The following is an 18,962-nucleotide window of genomic DNA, read 5'->3' as shown; positions in this document are numbered from 1 at the left end:
CTTTGCCTTTGCTCGGTGTAGTGACCTTGGTGGTTTCAGGCACAGTAGTTTGCCTGGAGGGTTCATCGGAGCTGGTCTTGGGGTGACCGGCACCGGAGATGTTAACGGAAACTCTAGTCATAGTTTCAGAAACAGATTGGGAAGCTTTGAGAGTTTTGAGAGAGAGAGAGTGCTTTGCCAGAGAATTCGGTAAGTGTAAAGAAAATAAAAAATGGGGATTTACCCATTATTTATAGCGGTGAAGAGTGGATCTTATCGAATCCATGTGTCAGTTTTGCCTTGGGATTGTCAACCGACAAAGATCCTGGCTTTTATGACACATTCGGCGCATAAGTCATCCTAGGTGGCTATTCGCGTGCTTTTGCATTTAATGCAACGGATCTAACACTCAGCATTTAGAATACTAAGCGTTTTATATTCTGAGTGGTCAGTAGTATATGAAAGGATGATTTCTCAGTTTGAGATTACTACTCGGTGTGCATATTTACTCAGTATTGATATGTATTTTGGGTTAAGTACTCAGCATAACAATCACTCAGCATGCATTTACATTTTAGAACAGGAATTTACTGAAGAGGATTAAACATACCAATGGCTTCTCTCAGTATGCTGAACTGTTCACGAGCCAGTGGCTTTGTGAAGATATCCACAAGCTGCTCATCCGTTGGGACGTAGATCAGCTTTATCTCACCCTTGAGTACATGGTCTCTAATGAAGTGATGCCTTATACTGACATGCTTCATTCTGCTGTGTTGAATTGGGTTCTTTGATAGATCAATTGCACTTTTGTTGTCGCATTTGACCTCAATTGTCTTTGTTTGAACACCATAGTCTTCAAGCTGTTGCTTAATCCATAGAACTTGAGCAACACAGTGACCAGTAGCAATGTACTCAGCTTCAGTGGTAGACAAGGCTACTGACGCCTGCTTCTTGCTGAACCAGGATACAAGACAGCTTCCTAAGAAGTGACATCCTCCAGAGGTGCTTTTTCGTTCTAGCTTGTCTTGACCATAGTCAGCGTCAGTGTATCCAACGAGTGTAAAGCCATGAGTGTTGGGATACCATAAACCTGCGTTCACTGAGCTTTGCAAATATCTAAGGATTCTTTTTACAGCTATGTAATGAGATTCCTTAGGGTTAGATTGATATCTAGCAGAGTAGCATACTGAGAACTGAATGTCCGGTCTACTTGCTGTTAAGTAAAGTAGAGAGCCTATCATACCTCGATACAATTTGCTGTCTACCGACTTACCATTCTCGTTAGCGCAGAGGACAGTTTCAGTGCCCATGGGAGTGGATATTGGCTTGCAACTTTCAAGATCATATTTCTTCAATATCTCCTTGGCATATTTAGCTTGACTGATGAAGATGCCATTCTTTCCTTGTTTGATTTGAAGTCCAAGGAAGAAGTTGAGTTCTCCCATCATAGACATTTCAAACTCAGTCTGCATTTGCTTGCTAAATTCCTTGCACATTGACTCATTAGTAGCACCGAAAATAATATCATCAACATATATTTGAGCCAGCAGGGTATCTTTACCCTTTCTCTTAATGAATAAGGTTGTATCAGCTTTGCCCCTGACATAGTTTCTAGTCAGCAGGAAACTGGTCAGCCTCTCATACCAAGCACGTGGTGCTTGCTTGAGGCCGTACAGAGCCTTTTTGAGTTTATAAACGTGGTTTGGGAATTTAGGATCCTCAAACCCTAGAGGTTGATTAACATAAACTTCCTCGTTTATAACTCCATTAAGGAATGCACTCTTAACATCCATTTAAAACAGTTTAAAGTTCATGTAAGATGCATATGCACATAAAATCCTAATAGCCTCTAGCCTTGCCACTGGGGTAAAGGTCTCACCGTAGTCAATACCTTCTTGCTGACTGTAGCCTTGAGCTACAAGCCTTGCTTTGTTCCTGACTATATTTCCTTGCTCATCCAGCTTGTTGCGGAAGACCCATCTTGTTCCAATGGTCTTCTGACTCCTTGGACGTGGCACTAGCTCCCATACATTGTGTCTTCTGAATTGGTCAAGTTCCTCTTGCATTGCGCTCATCCAGAATTCATCTTCCTCAGCATCAGCGAAGTTATTAGGTTCCTGAACTGAGACGAAGGCTACATTGCTGAGGTACCTTTTGAGTTGGTTTCTTGTCATCAGGGTATTCTCAGCGGCATCAAGGATTGCACTCTCTGAGTGCCCTCTTGGAATCCTTATCTCTTTGGGTAGATTGGATGTCTTGTGCTGTCTGTGTTTCAACAATCTCTGCAGGTGAAGACTGGTCAGTGAAAACAATATTTGGTTCACTTTTACCTTTGGTCAGCCCTTGAGGGAATGACTCAGCGGCTGTATCTTGATCAGCGGGTGCTGAGTGTGGATCATCCTCGGTCAGCGACAGATATCTTCCTGCAGGGTTAGTTTCGTCGAACTCAACATGTACTGACTCTTCTAAAACTTGAGTTCATTTATTGAAAACTCTGTATGCTTTGTTGTTTGTTGAGTAGCCTAAAAAGATAGCTTCATCAGCTTTTGAGTCAAATTTAGCTAGGCTATCTTTAGTGTTTAAAATAAAACATTTACAGCCAAAGGCACGAAAGTATCCAATGTTGGGCTTTCGTCCTTTCCAAAGCTCGTAGGGGGTTTTCTTTAGTATAGGTCTAACAAGAGCCCTATTAAGAATATAGCACGCTGTGTTAACAGCTTCTCCCCAAAAGTACTTTGGAAGCCTATGCTCACTCAGCATTGTCCTGGCTATTTCAACCAAGGTTCTGTTCTTCCTTTCAACAACCCCATTTTGTTGAGGCGTCCTAGGAGCAGAAAAGTTATGGTCAATGTCGCTGGCTTCACAGAATTCAACAAACTGTTGGTTTTTGAATTCTCCACTATTATCACTTCGGATGTGAGCCAATTTTAGGTCTTTGTCATTTTCAAGTTTTCTAACCAAATTTGAAAATGTCTCAAAGGTCTCATCCTTGCTACTCAGCAAGATGACCCAAGTGTACCGAGAGAAGTCATCTACAATGACCAAGGAAAATCTTCTTCCACCCAGACTCAGCGGCTGGACTGGACCGAAGAGATCCAAGTGTAGTAATTCTAACGGTCGCTTAGTTGAGACAATGTTTTTGCTATGAAAAGATTGTTTGGTTTGTTTTCCAGCTTGGCAAGCGTGGCATAATTGATCTTTTTCAAATCTAAGTTCAGGCAGTCCCTCAACCAATTGCTTTCTTGCTAATTTGGCCAGGAGGTCCATGCTTACATGACCAAGTCTCCTGTGCCATAGCCAGGAATTTTCTTCCTTTGAAACTAAGCATACAGTTTTTGAAAACTTTTTCTCTAAGTCTAGCATAAAGACATTATCAATCCGAGGGGCAGTTAAAATTAACTCATTTGTTTTTCCCTCGTATATTTTACATCCAGTAGCATCAAATATAACTTTTCTCCCATTGTCACATAGCTGAGCTACGCTGAGTAAGTTATATTTGAGTCCGCTGACTAGGGAGACTGACTCAATAGTAGGATTACCTCCGATGGTTCCTGACCCTACTATCTTACCCTTTTTGTTGTCTCCAAAACTTACGCTTCCTCCTCGTTTACGCTCAAACGTGATGAACTGAGTTTCATCACCAGTCATGTGCCTTGAGCATGTGCTGTCAATATACCACATCTTTGACTTCTCAGCACACCTCAGGCTTACCTGCATTGTAACTAGTTACTTTTAGGTACCCAATTCTTTTTGGATCCTTGCTTGTTAGGTTCAACAGGTAAAGCATCATATTTTATTTTATGGCGGCATACTTGGACAGTATGGCCATTCTTTCCACAAAAGTCACAGCTGACCTTCCGTTTAGGATTTTTCACTGACTGGTCAGCACCCCAGTGTTGAGCGTGCCAGCACACCTTAGTGGTGTGTCCTTTCTTCCCACAGAAGTCACACTGGACATTCCGCTGGGGATTCCATCTCTGCTGACCAGTACTTCGGTACTGAGCATTCAGAGGAATATTCCTTTTGTTTTGAACCTTTAGTTGGTTCTGGATATTTGTGACGTCCTTTCTCAATTTCTTTGAATCTGATTGGACTTCAGAGACAGACTTATGTATGATCTCCATGTTATCATGCAAAGTTGAGTTGTCCTAAAGAAGGAATCTGAGGTCACTTAGCTTGACCTCTTCAACCTCGTCACAGCGCCTGCTGAGTGCTCTAATTTTCTTATTACACTTTTTGACAAGTGTATAGAGGTCACTCAGGGCATTACCCATTTCGTTTCTGAGCTGGGAAAGTGATATTACCTCATTTGATTGCTCCTCATCGTCAGATGCAATGGAGGGGTCAGCATGCTCAGAGACGCACGGCTCAGCAAGTTCGTCAGCCATGAAGCATATCTTCGCTGACTCGGTGGCCTCAGCTTCTGTTGATGAAGACTCATCACTGTCGCTCCATGTTGCCACCATTGCCTTTTTTCCGTTCTTCTTATCTTTCCTCAGCGTGGGGCAGCTTGACTTGATATGGCCAGTTTGATGACATTCAAAGCATGTAACAGGCTTTGAGTTGTCCTTCTTGTATTTGCTGTCGCTGGACTCAGCTTTATACTTATCAAACTTTCTGTACGGCTTCTTAGAATATTTGTCATTCTTCCTGAATAGCCTTTTCATCTTCCTTGTGAACATAGCCATCTCTTCATCATCTGTTGAGCTCCCATCAGTGGAGTCTGCTTTCATGATAAGAGACTTCTGCTTCTTGTCTTCAGACTTTTCCTTCACCTCAAAGTTTTTCATTGATATCTCATGGGTCAGCAGCGAGCCGATGAGTTCATCATATTTGTAGGTGGTTAAGTCCTGAGCTTCCTCAACAGCGGTCTTCTTTGCTTGCCAGTCTTTAAGAAGACTCCTGAGTATCTTTTTGACTTGTTCTTCCTCAGTGAAGATCTTCCCAAGTCTCTTGAGCTCATTGATGATGTTGGTAAACCTTGCATTCATGTCAGATATTCCCTCATCATTGTTCATTTCGAACAGCTCGTACAGTCTCATCTGCTGGTTCACCTTAGACTCCTTTACTTTATTGGTTCCTTCGTAGGTGACCTCCAGCTTCTTCCAGATCTCTTGCGCCGACTCACAACCTGAGATTTTATTATATTCTGCAGCATCGAGCGCACAGTGAAGCATATTTATAGCCGAAGCATGATTTTGTAGCTTCTTGAGATCATCCTCTGTCCATTTGGCCTCAGCTTTAACAACTGTTAGGCCAGCCACAACTTCGACAAGTACAAATGGACCTTGGACTATGGATAGCCAGGCACTCATATTTGTAGCCTGAATGAAATTTTTCATCCTATTCTTCTAGAAGGTATAGTTAGACCCGAAGAATAGGGAAGGCCGAGTAATGGACAGCCCCTCAGGTAAGATCTGAGTTGTTTGGTTTCCTGGGAGAAATCGAGTACTGTTTTCGCCCATAGTGGGGATCAGCTCAAGGTTGTTAAACCTTTTATAGTGAGCTTTTAGGCTCTGATACCACTTGTTGGTCCCTTATAACGTTACAAGTATAGTGAAGGAAATTAGGGCTAAGGTATAGCAGCGGAAATATAAAAATTTTAGCCTACTTCCTTTTAACCATAGGATCTGTTAATCGTTATTTCATATAAAGAGGGATAAGAAGGAATACCTTTTGATGAACAATCTACCGTTGTTAAAGAAGCGCCCACAAATCTTCTCCGAGATTCCAACCACAAAGTATAACACGGTGAGGTTAAGATGGAATCAACCCTTATGAGATGCAACCAAATTAGATTGCCTCTAATTAACCAACACAAGATCAAAGAGAAAAAGGGATGGATGAGATTAATCAATTGACGGAAGCCGTATGAATTCTTGTCCACGAACTAGGGGATGCGAATTCACTCTCTCTTACTTAATGTAGGTTTTGAAAATCACCATAAGGGGAGGGGATTAGCTTGGTCGAAATTCTCATAGGGAGGGGCTATATATAGTCGCTTGTATCTAAACCCTAGTTAGATAGGAATAGGTTACTTAATAGGAATTCCATTCGGAATAGGATTCCTAATTATTATCTTATAATATATCAAATACATTTAGGATAATAATAAATAACCTAATTGGATAATAATAGGAGTATATTAATCTAATTAAAACTCCTAAGTTAATTATCTCTTAATTAATTTAATTCACAAACCTAATCAAATTAGGATTAATGGAATTAAAATAATTCCTTATTTACTATATATAAATTTCGGCCCCCTCTATATAAATGGGCCTTACTGGGCTCAATTGGGCTTCCATCTATTAATCATATCCATCTCTCTTTTGGTTCCAAGTCTTATGTGTGATCCATTAGGTTCTTACTACTTCTGGCCGTATGCAACTATTAAATTAATTTCTTCAAGAATTATATTTAATCCTTGCATAACGGAATGATGTACTGAGTATGTTATAGGCAAGTCTGTAATCATTCCCCCAGAGTCCGTTAAGAAGACAGGTTGATTCTATCGTTAACCCTTCCGTATTAGTTACAGTATAATTCGATCCTTTATCAACTATATCCTTGAACTGAATCTTATAACTATGGGTGATGTCAAGTCACATATAGCGAGACGTTCGTTTTACTTGTACAGGCCGAGTCAACTCAAATAGATAGGTTAAGTGAAATCTGTATTTCTACTCTTAAGTTATCACCTTGCAAGGATTTAGAGTCGAGTCTTCCACAAGCGATCCTTGGATATATCTCCCATTAATCGGGAGTGATAAATGCTCAATCCAATGTATAACTACCCTGACATTACTTCCTGTGACACCCAACCTTTGCAGTTCACACCCCAGAGTCATCTCTGTTAAGGATCGTGGGACCACAGGATCAAAGTCTCACATTCAGTAATTCAGGATGACCAATTAACATTCCTTTGAGTCTGAGGATTACTTATACCTATTAATACCAATGAGATGAACATGTGACAAGGATGAATCTACCCATCCTGTTATCTCAAATCGGATCCCCAATCCTAATGAACGACGTTTCATCGGATCTATGTAACTGTCCAGATATCTATATATATGAAGCTTGTGAGATCAGCTTTCTGTCGGACAGAAGACATTGTTACATACAAGTCTCAACAGTGATATATCAATCCTAAACATATCACTTGACTTGGGGTGGTTTTAAGTTTATTAGTTTATTATAAAGTTTTGTCTCACTTCATGCTTGTATGAACATTTTATAATCACTTTAAACAAACTTACGGATTTCCTTTTATTAGACTTTATATAGTGCTTAAAAGGGATTGCCTTTATATAGTTATAAAACATATATCTCATTAAAACAAATGATATAAAGAACAATTCATTTACATTAAGTTTGTATCCTGCAACAATTGACTATAGGACACCAAACCCCCAACATATAGTTCCAATGGGGGGTTAGGAACTATTTAAAAATTTTAAGTTAGGGCGGACTTCTTTTTCGTGAGAAAAAGGTTTTAACAGCGGCGCTGAGTGAATAGCAAGATACTGGCTTAGTCAACTGGTGACTAGGTCAGTTTCTTTACTTGAGTTAGGAGATAGCACTTAGAGTCTATTCCTGAGCTCATATATTCAATGCGCACAACTCAGCTTAACCTCTTTACTTGGTCAGTTTTTGTTTAAGCAAGCAATAAATATATAAAGGAGTTTAAGGTTAGAAATGTGTTACTCAGCAGATTTATCCAGGTTCGGCCTCCAAGCCTACGTCCTGTCCCCGGAACACGTTCCGAGATTTCGAATTCTCTACTGAGCTCTTTAACGGTAGAGCATCAAACCTTTTACAATCTTAGCAACTGAGTATAACAAGAGTACCTTCCTCTATACCTCTACTCAATCCTAATCTCTCGCTGAGTACTATAACCGAGTACTCAGCCTCTCCTTTCTAATCTCTAGAAATGATAAGTGTTTTGTCCTAAACAATGATTGCTAAGACACCTTAGATGATTGAATAATCACTCTAGACTTTTACACAAAAGATATGAAATTTAGTGTAAGATTGCTTTGCTTTTTCTTGCAGAACTTTGCGTAGAGATTTGGTCAGCGTAATGGCTTGATCAAGTTCTATGTTTGAATGAAGCAACTGAAGGGCTCTATTTATAGAGACGTCTGAGGCATCGGTCATTTCGAATTTCGAAATAACCGTTGGAGGGAAACGGCTTCCTGTCGTTGTCATCCTGACTTGCTCAGAGCTCTCGGCCAATCAGATTTGGGGATCTTCTGTCCTCGGTCAGCTTTTGGTCAGCTCGGCAGAATGTCTCTTCATTTATGGTAAGGTCAACTAGACAGCATTCTGTGTCGTCTGAACTTTACCCAAAGTGGAAACACTTTGTCTGGAAGTTGTTCTTAGCCAGCTGTTTTCTTGTACTCTTTGTCGAATCAACTCAGCAGCTTCGTCCCGAAGTTGTTCCACGAAGGTCTTCTAGATCCTTCTTCCGCTGAGCTGCGATTTGTACATAACGACAGCGTTTTGACATACACGGGCCGAGTTGCCTTTAACAGTTTGACTTGGGCTTTGACTTCCGTATTGGGCTTTGGGCCTTTTAATCTTTGTGTCTTATAAACAATTTAACTCAACATTGAACAAACACATTAGTAGAATAAATCAAGGCATTTAAACTTAGTGTGTTTAGAATATGTTTTTAATTATACTTAAACAATTTTGTCAAATCAAAATTATGTGGAAAGGTGTTTCAACAAGCTTCGTCTTCAAGCGTTTGTTCTGAAGAAGACTTTTCTTTTATGATGTTGAGTTGTGTTCTACTCAGCTTCTGTGGCTCATGCTGACTTCGTTCTGTCTTGCTTTTTATTTCTGTTTCTCATTTATTAATATACTCAACATTGAACAAACACATTAGTACAATTAAATCAAAGCACTTAAATTTAATTGTCTTAATCATGAGATTAACTTAAATAATTTTGTCAAATCAAAATCATGTGGAAAGGTCTTTCAACAATTCTCCTGCCTCCTTTCTTCATTATTAAAATCAACCAGAATCGGAGCATGGTCTGATTGAGTCCGCTGTAAGTGTCTCACCACCGCTAAAGGGAACCAAAGCCGCCACTCGGAAGAACAGAGTCCCCGATCTAGCCGACATGATGTCTTAGTCCTCGGTGTCACTCCCATGTACCAAGTGAACTTCGGACCGACGTATCCTAAATCCACCAAACTCAGATCATTAATCCATGTCGAAAATGGCCCACATCGGTTCAGTGTTCTCGTCGAGCTTCCTTGCTTCTCACTATTATCTCTGATGCAATTAAAGTCGCACAGATAAGCCAAGGCCCCGTTACACGCCTCATCAACTGCTTCGTATCTTCAAAAAATTTCCTTTTATGAACCATCTGCGGTCTGACTAGACAGCAGTAACTTCAAAAACTTTATCATTCCATTCACCCCCTTTAAAAGAGACTAGGCAGTGAAGAAATTGATAGATTTTCTCTTTAACACAAACCTGAACCTGCGTATCGTCCCAAAAGACCCAAATCCCTCCACTGAAGCCCTCGGCTTCCACAATTTTGCAATGCTAAAGGCCCATCTGCTTACCAATCTCAGGAGCCCTGGTCCCGGGGATGCGAGTCTCCAAAAGGCAAACGATGTTGGGCTTATGCACCTTAACCAAATGTCTCAATGTTCTCTGAAAAGCAGTGCCACTGGCACCGAAACAGTTCTATGTGATGAGCTTCATAGACAATAACACAAACAGAACCAGGTGCCAAAGGCCAATCACTTGAAGCTCAACACTGGAGGAGATTCCTCCGTGCTAGAATCTTTCCCTAAGCCCTGCACAGCGGATATATTTCTCAATTTCTGAATAAGACGGTCGTTTCCTTTCATTATTGGAATATCCCGCGGAGTATTAGAGTTCAGTTCACTTAATAGTGTTCTGGAATCCGTCTCTAGGCGAGTTCATTTGCCTCTCCCTGTCACACCCCCCCCCCCCCCGACAAAACTACTACTCTGTAATTCTTCACCATTCACCCGGCTCCCCATTTCCACTTCCATCGAATCCTAGAATAGGTAAGCAAACTTGTTTGGATGTAAAATCATCCCTGGCTCCCTATTTTCTTTCAGCCTGGCTCCTTATTTCGTGACCCATTTGCCCTTGTGCTTATTCATCACTGTTCCTCCTGCCTGCTCTTTCTCTTTATTTCCCTTATCCGTCACACTAAAGCCTTTGAAGACCTCAGTGTTAGTATTAGAATTCTCCTGCATAGTTTTTTCAGCAAAAGGATTCAGATTAAGTGATTTCCATCCATCTTGGCCTCCTTTTGCAGTATTGCCTAGGCTGGAATTTCGTGGTTGAAACTTTCGCTTAGGCACAAGCATCCATGGGCCGTAAACCTCTGAACCGGTTCCCGAGTCATCAGGGCACTTATCATTCCTCAAAGCTGGTTCAGATTCCTTTGCTCCGCTCCCCTCTGTAGCGTCCACATCTCCTACCACCATATCACTAGATTCTGGGGTGCTTTTGTGGTTATTGCACTCGGCCAACAACAATCAGTTCTAAGATGTCCGTATCTCCCACAATTGGTGCAAGCCGTGTGAAGGCCTTCATATTCAACTCTCTGAACTTCCCCATCCAACTCAAATTGTGCAATCAAAGGTTTAAGCAAATCAATTTCCACACAAACTCTCGCAAACTGGCCTCGGGTTCTTTTTGCAGTGTTCTCGTCCACACGGATCAGGTTGCCTACAGTAGCTGCAATGCCCAATACACATCCTCATCATAAAATAAAAGGGGGAGTTGAGGGAAGCGGGCCCATACCATAGATTTTTCCACGATAGCTTCAGTTGGGCTAAAACCAACAGACCATGTGCGGACTGTGAGATAGTGCCCCCGAACTAGCCAGGGACCATCATTAATTACATGACTTCTATCCAAATCATTATCAAATTGAACAAGGTGGAAGCCCTCACCTAGATCCATCATACTTACCCCTGCAATTGGTTTCCAAAGCTCGATAGTTCTTCGTTGTAGTGCCACATGCTCCAGGCTTCTGCCCAAGAGCTTGATGATAAGGGCATTCTCACATGGCTTCGCCAGCTTCTTCTTCAATTCGGGGTCCATAGTCACTTTTGGATATAGCGGCTCCTTTTCATTCACATCAATTCGGATCAGACCAACCGCTCGGAGGTCCTCTCGCGGTTTGGAAACTCTGGTTGTCGCGCCTGCAGTGTTGATATCTTTCTAGGAGAGTCTAGGTGGAATCGGGATATTAGGGGGAGGAGGAATCGGGTCGTCGGGAGGGGTGGGTGGGGGGGGGGGGGAAGTCGGTCCGGCAGAATAGGGCTGCGATCGTTCGCGCCGGGAAGGAGCGACATCGTTCTCTGTTTGTTATCAACTAATAATCTAACAAATTAGAGTTTATATATATATATATATATATATATTATTGAATGTTTGTCTTTGAAATCGAAAATCAGTTCTTTCAAATTATTGTCGTATTAGAGATATTCGAATTTCTATGAAGATGTCGAAATTGAAAATGTTAGAACTTTTGTGTAGGTTGGTTTCTTTAAGGAAAGAATTTTATATCGTTTGGATAAGTACATGTTTATATAATATTTTATACTTTAGAAATTTCCGTTGTGATTTTGTATTATTTTCCAAAAAATTAGCATGTTGGACATTTCAATAATAAAAAAATGGATAAGGTGCAAAAATATCTCTAACATTTATAGCAAAGAAGAATTTTATCATTAACGTCGTGCAATTTTACCCCTAACTTTGGCAGCCAAGAGCAATTTTACCCCTAACATTGTCAGGTTGGGTCAATTTTAGAAATAATTCATCAAATTGTCTTCTGGTTCATGAATTTTGTCATCTACACTTCACATGTGAGTCATTTTATCACTCACTAGTAACAGATCATAAACTTATGATTAGACATGAATTTTTATAAAAAAAAATTAAAAATATATTGTCCATTGTACGAGCTGGATAAAAAAAATTCAAAATATATCGTCGAATTTGTAAATATTAATCTTCAATTCTATTATTATATCACAAAAAATATGAAATCTTTTTTTTAAACGAACTGATATTGAATTGGTGTAGAATAAAGAATAAAATATATATTTTATAATAATGTCTGAAATTGATTCAACTTGCCAAGCTTAGGAGTAAAATTACTCTTGACCGCTAATGTTTGGGTAAAATTGTACAGTTTTAGACGTTGGAGGTAAAATTGCTCATAGCTATAAACGTTAGGGGTATTTTTGCACCTTATCCCTAAAAAAAGTTGTTTTCTTATATGCAGGTGAATTTCCCAAACAAAATTAAAGCAGCTTAGAGCAAATGATGAAATTGTGATAGGGCCCAATTCTCTCAATTTAGTGAAACAGAGTTTGGGGTTCAGCTGAGGTTGTTCCTTGTTGAGGCTGGAAGGGCATAGAATCAAATCAAGTTCTGAATATTACTACTTATTTGGAGGATTGTGTTGTGCAGCATCATTGTTTCCTTTGTAAGAAATGAAGCCTTTTTATCCTTGGAATGTACAAAACAAGATTCCTTCATATGACACCTTTCTTTTATATATTCAACCTTTTCTGTTTCATCTGCATATCTATGATTCTCATCTGCCCACTACAACACTCTAATAGTCATAGCCATGCCACTTTGTTGTAGATCAAAATACACAGTGTAGAAAAAGTTAGAAAATGGAAGAATTATCAGTGTTTACATTAATATCACGAAAAGCAACCATATACCAGTTGCCCTTGATTAAGAAATTACACACAAACTCACAAAAGTAGTCCAGTTAAGACGTCTGAGCATCCAACAGGAGCTTATGTTTGTCAGCCATTGTCGAACCTACCGAGCAGAGCACATTTGGCTCATAATATGTACAGGAAAAAAATTTTGACAACAAACTCCTAGTTTTTCACATGGAAATTAGACGGAATAAGATTAAGCTTCGTTGCAGAATCCCCTCATGCCACAGCTACAACTGCCTCTGCTACTCTTTCTTGAACCATGTCATACCGGTCAACATAACTTCCCTAGCCTCCTAACAAGGGCAGAGGGATCAAGAGGAACAAATCTCCTGTTTAAGAACAAAAATCCACAAAGTTCAAACTCATCATCACCAGCAAATATAGATTTGTAGTCGCTCAAAAATGGATTCACTAAATAATTTCAATCACTGCCAGTATAAGGAAACAATATTATTAATAGGGTGAAGACAATGGTTTATAGCTACAGGATTTACATCAATGCTTTGGTAAGAAGACATTCACCCAAAGAAAGTATATAAATTTTGCAACATGGTTAAAAGAGGTAAGATCAGCAGCTAGCTTCACTAGAAAACGAAGTTCATCAAACAAGAATTCCCTTAGTTGATTGTGCAAAAATGGAAAAAAATAATGTACGTTTTGGCAGAAGGTTCAAATGAGCAGCAAAAAGCAACACTATCAAGGCATATATCACAACACACATGCAATTCGAAAACTGGAAGTTCAAGTAAGGTACTGGATACAGACCTGCTTGTCTGTCATTCACAAGCTATTTTGGTGTCAAAGCTACTAAGGCAAATGGCAAATGCCTGGAAGGCTGAGATTGGGTACTGATAATCCATGGTGAAGACATCCTTCCCCACTTTCCCAAACTGGAGTATAACATTCTCCTGATCTTGCCTTCCAACTCCACTGTCCACAGAAGCTACAAGCTGAAAATTCTTTACGGAAGCAACTGTGACCCGACCATTGAAGTTCAGACACCAGCACTGGAGTTGTTCATGCCACCTGGGTGCCTTATTCCTCAATACTAGCATTCCATCTTTATTACTGGACAAAGGACCAGAAATAAAATTTTCTGTGCGGGTCGATTTTGATCTGAAAAAGGGGAGTGATGGAAAGGAATCCAAATGGCTATGCAGAAATTCAGTCTGCGTTGGGGCCACTCCTCCAGGCTCGGTAGCAGAGGCAGGGATTGCATCCATAACACACTGCATTCTCCTTGGACCTCTGAATTTGAAGAAATCGATCAAACAAAGTTAGCATCCGAAAATTCAATAAGATCAATTCCTCTATTGGTGGGGGTGAGAAAGCAACATTAGTGGCAACAATATAATGTCTTTTTCACAAGAGAATAAATGGTAAAACTGAGAGAGGTCGTTCTTACTTCTTACCTTGAACCTAAGACATTCAACTCATAAGCAACATGGGCCACAGGATAATTCCCAGCAGGGACCCTGGGGGAGACCTGCTTCATATTAACTATCCTGGAGGAGCGAGATTTAGCAACCTTAGCACCTGTATTTGAAGGTTGTGCATCGTATATAGTGAACTTGGTTCCCAGAAAATTTGATCTATTGTCAAGGAGAAGTCATAAACTTAGAATCGAAGGAAGAAAAAGGGAAAAAAAAGTATATTGTTTACTCTGTGGAAATACCTCAACTTCCCAATGTAGGTGCTGCTCCCTCTAGACACATCATCACAGTTTAACGATATGATGTAATCGGTGCATGTAGGCCGTCTGCACCTCCGTGCAGCTAGAAGAAACTTGCCATCGTCATTTGAAGCTGCCAATACATAATACAGGTAATATGGTTTATAAATAACCACTTAAAAAAATTCACTTGAAAAGAAATCAGCTCTCCGGAACTGTCAACACGGAAACTACCCCTCTTTGAGGTTTGAAGTCTAACTAACTTGATTGAAGAGGTACTAATCCTCATGCATAAACAACAAATGCGCATCCACATGAAGATATATATAAGAAAAGAAAAAAAGATCTAGGAAGTCACCTTGATTTAAGCTAAGGTAAAGATAATATGTTTGATTGCTACGATTTCTTTTGATGTAACACTGAAGAAGGGAGTCCCTAGGACCAGGCTGCAAAAAAAAAAAAAAAAAAAAAAAAACGCAAGGACTTTGACATTAGATGAAAGAGGGAAAAAAGACAACGACTGCCTCATATACTAGATAATTGAGTAAATATTTGCATGTGAAAATTTTCAGACAATTTCTACTCATTCAATGAAATTTAAGAAAACAAATCAAAAACAAAAAAGAAAGCAAAAGCTCCTAGTCTTTTAAACTGACCTAATCCAGCAAATGAAAGAAGGTGAGAATTGAGTTGACTAGGTACAAAACAAAAGAAAGAGAATTTCAGCATATGGCATAATGGACATGAAACTCTATAGTCATTATCCCAACTGATTTAATGATTACCTGAAGTTGAAATTTAAAGCAAATTGCAGTTAGGATGAAATTCTATAATCACATAGCAAGCAAGTGACATAGTTTAACCAAAGGTAATAGCAGGTATATTTCTATCCACACAAAAGTGTACTTGTTTTTTGACATATTGGCATTTCCCACAAAAGATATCAGGGTCAAACAGACTTCAAAGTAATATGGAACATATCACAATATACCATCCACACACAATTAAATGTTTAAGGAGCTTGCACACCAAATTCTTCACACAACATAATGTCCTATGCAGCATTATGCCAGTAACCTTATAGCATAATTGCAGAAATCAGTTCCATTAGACACATTGCACAAATCTAAAATGAAAATGTGTCTAAACTCATAAGTCGTTAAATTCCCCATACATGCACAAACACGACGAGCCTTTCAGTTGTGATTGCTAAACTTGGACAGATAAAATGCTTAAAGACCATAATATAATCTCAAATACATGCACAAAGAACAATCAAAAGCCTAATGTGGACCTATCTATTCTTCCTGCTTCTTCTTTTCACCAACAACAACAACAACAAAGCCTTAGTCCCGAAATGATTCGGGGTCGGCTTTCTTCTTTTCACCAATTTATTTTAATTCTCATTCTACTTGTTTCCCTGTTGTTTATGTTATCCATGATGACAATGGGAGAACAGAAGAAGCAATTAATCAATTGCAGAAACTAATGGGCAAAAGGTTTGATCACTTCAAAATTGAAAGCATTAAACAGTGCACAAATCTCTGGAATTGCTCCAATCTTAAAAAAGATGGGGTCAAAATTATGGTCAATTGCAAGTAGTCCATTTAAGTGAAGAACAACACATGAATTAGGATTGCTGGAATTTCATCATGAATTACCTACAGCTGATTGGGTTATGACCACATTGAAGGGAACCAGTGCAACACTCATTTCAAGTTTCTTTAGGAAAAGATCAATTCCTTGAACCTGACCTAACCCAGCAAATAAAGGTACCAAATCCATTAAACTGAAGGAGATTGATTCCAAATGAAAATGCTAGTTTTGATAAACTAAATTCTAAGCTAGATGTTGAATCTGTTAATAGGTCATCTTTAATGGTGGAAAAAGCTTGAAGATGATATCAAAGATATAGAAGTAAAAATTGGTGTGATAGCTTTCAAGTTTTGAGTTCATTTTATTTCATTGGCCTACTGAGAAGGGGAGAAGACACCAAAAAAAAAAAAAAAATCTTGCACAGATAGATGGTTTGTAAAAATGCAAGAATAGCAAATGAAGAACAAGCTAATAGCATTAGTAGAACTACAGCTTCCTTGCTGCGTCAAGAATGTTTTTCATGTCTTCTTTTTTTTCAAAAAAGAAAAAAATGCACTGTTACTGCTACTTCCTTTTGGATACAACTATTGATGAACAATTCAAAGTGGAATCGTCATCCAGCATTTTTGCATCATCAAGAAAACATTCTCTGAAATCCGACATCAGCCTTGAAGAGAAGGGTCTTGTTTCAGAGAGGGTGAATCAATCATCTGGCATATTCTCAAGAATGAAGAGAACTAAACAGAGATCAGATGGAGGTTAATGAAAACTGAGTATTATAACTAACTTATGATACAAGATGATATGATGTGTATTGGTAAAGTAAAAATTCCTTCTCCTTATCCCTCTTCGGCTCTTGCAATTTTCTTTCTTACGTAGCAAACACAAGAGTTAGGATGGGTCCTAACAAATTCCAGCTATGAATCATAAATGACCAAAACAACATGGTTAAAATATAAATACCACAAATGGGGAAGAACAAGGACATTCTCCAAAATCATAACTAGCAAATCCAGATCCCATAATAGTTACTAAAGACAAAAATAACAGAAACAAAATTCAATGGAAAAGGCAAATGAGAAGTGCTATCTAAACCTGCTTCAAAGAGATTGGGAATGTCAATTTGCCCGAAACCTCAAGAGTTTTGACAATTTCCTTCATAATCTCTCTCCAGTTTCTGCATACACCAGCGCAAGCAACAACATTCTTTCGGGATGGCCAAGTTTCCTCAGATTCCTCAATTCTCATTAGCACATCCCTCAAAAGCTCAGGCGGCATATTTGCCCAACAACTTTGCTTAAATGCATCAACTGGCACCAAAGAGCTATCTTGAACCACCCTTTGAGACCTTGATCGCATCCCATAACCAAATTTGACATCGAACCCTTTTCTAGACATGCTCCCAAACTCACCTTTCATGTCCTGAAGTATGCTCTTGAAAGACATTTATGCCCCCAAAATGTATTCAACTCCCAGACAGTTGAGAGGTGCAAGGGGAAATCAGATCCTCTCAAAAGTCAAAATGATTACAGCACAAACATTTTTCCCCAAAAAAGAAGTCAACTTGATTGCAAAACAGAAGCTGAAATTAAATAATCAAGGATACCCAGAAACTCGAAAAGGTAAAATTGTAAAAGTTTATGAGGAGTGAGCAGCAATCCGAATGAATCATTTTTACAAATGTGAAGATGAATTGTTAGTCATCTTTGGAAAAGGAGAGCAAAGATTCAGATCTGCGGGTTTAGCACATTGAAACAAAAACAAAAGAGTCTCAACTTGAAAGAGAAACACCACAAATTCCAACAAGTTAAAGAAGCGTGCAGATAATGAGATAAGCAAATCTGAAAAGGATGATGCAAAAAAGATCTAAGGAAGATAGATACATACATACATACATGGGACTTTTAGAAGGACATTGCGGTTAACAAGTCTGAGACTCAAGTGGGGGAAGAAAAGAGATACTAGGGTTTGGTATGGGCTGATGTGGGTGCCTGTAATGGGGTCAAGGGAAGGAGACCAGAATCTACTTTGGGACAGTGGGTCCCATATTTTCCTTATCCAATAGTTGCTTGGCTTCTCGTTCATCGACTCCCCATTTCACACCAACGCAACGACCACTACATCCTAACACCCAACTCTTGCAATTTTGTTAATACTAAACTCTTTTCATCTTTTAACCCAAAAAAAAACCTAAGGATTTGGTAGTTTCGATCATTGCACTCGTACTTTGTTCCTATTTGGTAAAGAGCCGTTAGATGTTAGCATATAGATTTAAGTGGTTTACTATGTAAATTTATTTGGTAAAACTTAATTGGTTGTTAATAGTTATTTCTATAAAATTACAAATAAGATATGATAAATCCTTTATTTAAGGTTAAAGATAATAATTAGGGATAAAAATATCCTTAAAAACAGATTGAACAATAAGTTAATTAAAAAAAACTCTTAAAACCAGTTTTGTCAAAATTAACTTTTTGGAACAAATAAACTCTTTCAAAACCTTTAAAGTGGCTCAAACATCTAATTTGACCTCAAAATTTTTTTTACTAGACATAACATTTATCAAATATAGCGGTCACTTCGGTTTTTACAATAAAATAACAAAATTAACCAAACCAATTAAAATATAAATTAATTAAATTTATTATTTGTTAGTTACTTTAAAAAATATATGTATTAGTCACTTATTAATTGTGTGTTGAAACACAATTTTCAAGAATTTTTTATTCTGATAAAAATAAATTAATTAAGGAAATTAGATCCCCAAAAATATTCAAGTCAAAGAAAATAAATTAAATTTGATTTAAACTAATTATATTTATTCAATGTTTTAATACATACGCTTTAGATCAATTAAATATGAAAAATGTCTTGCAATGAACAAAGGCTCATAAGCTGATCTTCTGGATCCAAAAGAAGGAAGCCCAATGGAACTAGAAGCCCCAAAGCAATAGCA

The 18,962-nt window shown here is 38.7% G+C and overlaps 1 protein-coding gene across 1 annotated transcript; it reads right to left on the bottom strand.

Annotated features, from left to right (window-relative positions):
• Positions 1 to 12,682: 12,682 nt before the first annotated feature.
• LOC136218373 (tubby-like F-box protein 3) lies at positions 12,683 to 18,074 on the bottom strand. Its single transcript, XM_066005207.1, has 6 exons — positions 17,102 to 18,074; positions 14,769 to 14,856; positions 14,414 to 14,543; positions 14,151 to 14,330; positions 13,504 to 13,986; positions 12,683 to 13,067 (listed from the first exon to the last, which is right to left on the bottom strand). Exons 1-5 carry the CDS (start codon positions 17,450 to 17,452, stop codon positions 13,515 to 13,517), a joined length of 1,221 nt encoding a protein of 406 aa, XP_065861279.1. The 5' UTR covers positions 17,453 to 18,074; the 3' UTR covers positions 12,683 to 13,067; positions 13,504 to 13,514.
• Between the last annotated feature and the right edge of the window lie 888 nt (positions 18,075 to 18,962).

This window comes from Euphorbia lathyris, chromosome 2 (assembly GCF_963576675.1).
Source record: "Euphorbia lathyris chromosome 2, ddEupLath1.1, whole genome shotgun sequence".
NCBI classification, from domain to species: Eukaryota; Viridiplantae; Streptophyta; class Magnoliopsida; order Malpighiales; family Euphorbiaceae; genus Euphorbia; species Euphorbia lathyris.
Note: the sequence above shows the minus strand (reverse complement) of the source record. Positions and strands in the feature narration are given on the sequence as shown.

Bases quoted from the DNA above. Each gene is read 5' to 3' on its own strand.
- LOC136218373 (XM_066005207.1), bottom strand. From the start codon at position 17,452: ATGTCTTTCAAGAGCATACTTCAGGACATGAAAGGTGAGTTTGGGAGC. The intron at 14,857-17,101 runs GTTTAGATAGCA...TTTTTTTTGCAG, and splicing joins TCCCAATCTCTTTGAAGCAG to CCTGGTCCTAGGGACTCCCT. The intron at 14,544-14,768 runs GTGACTTCCTAG...ATGTATTGGCAG, and splicing joins TTACCTTAGCTTAAATCAAG to CTTCAAATGACGATGGCAAG.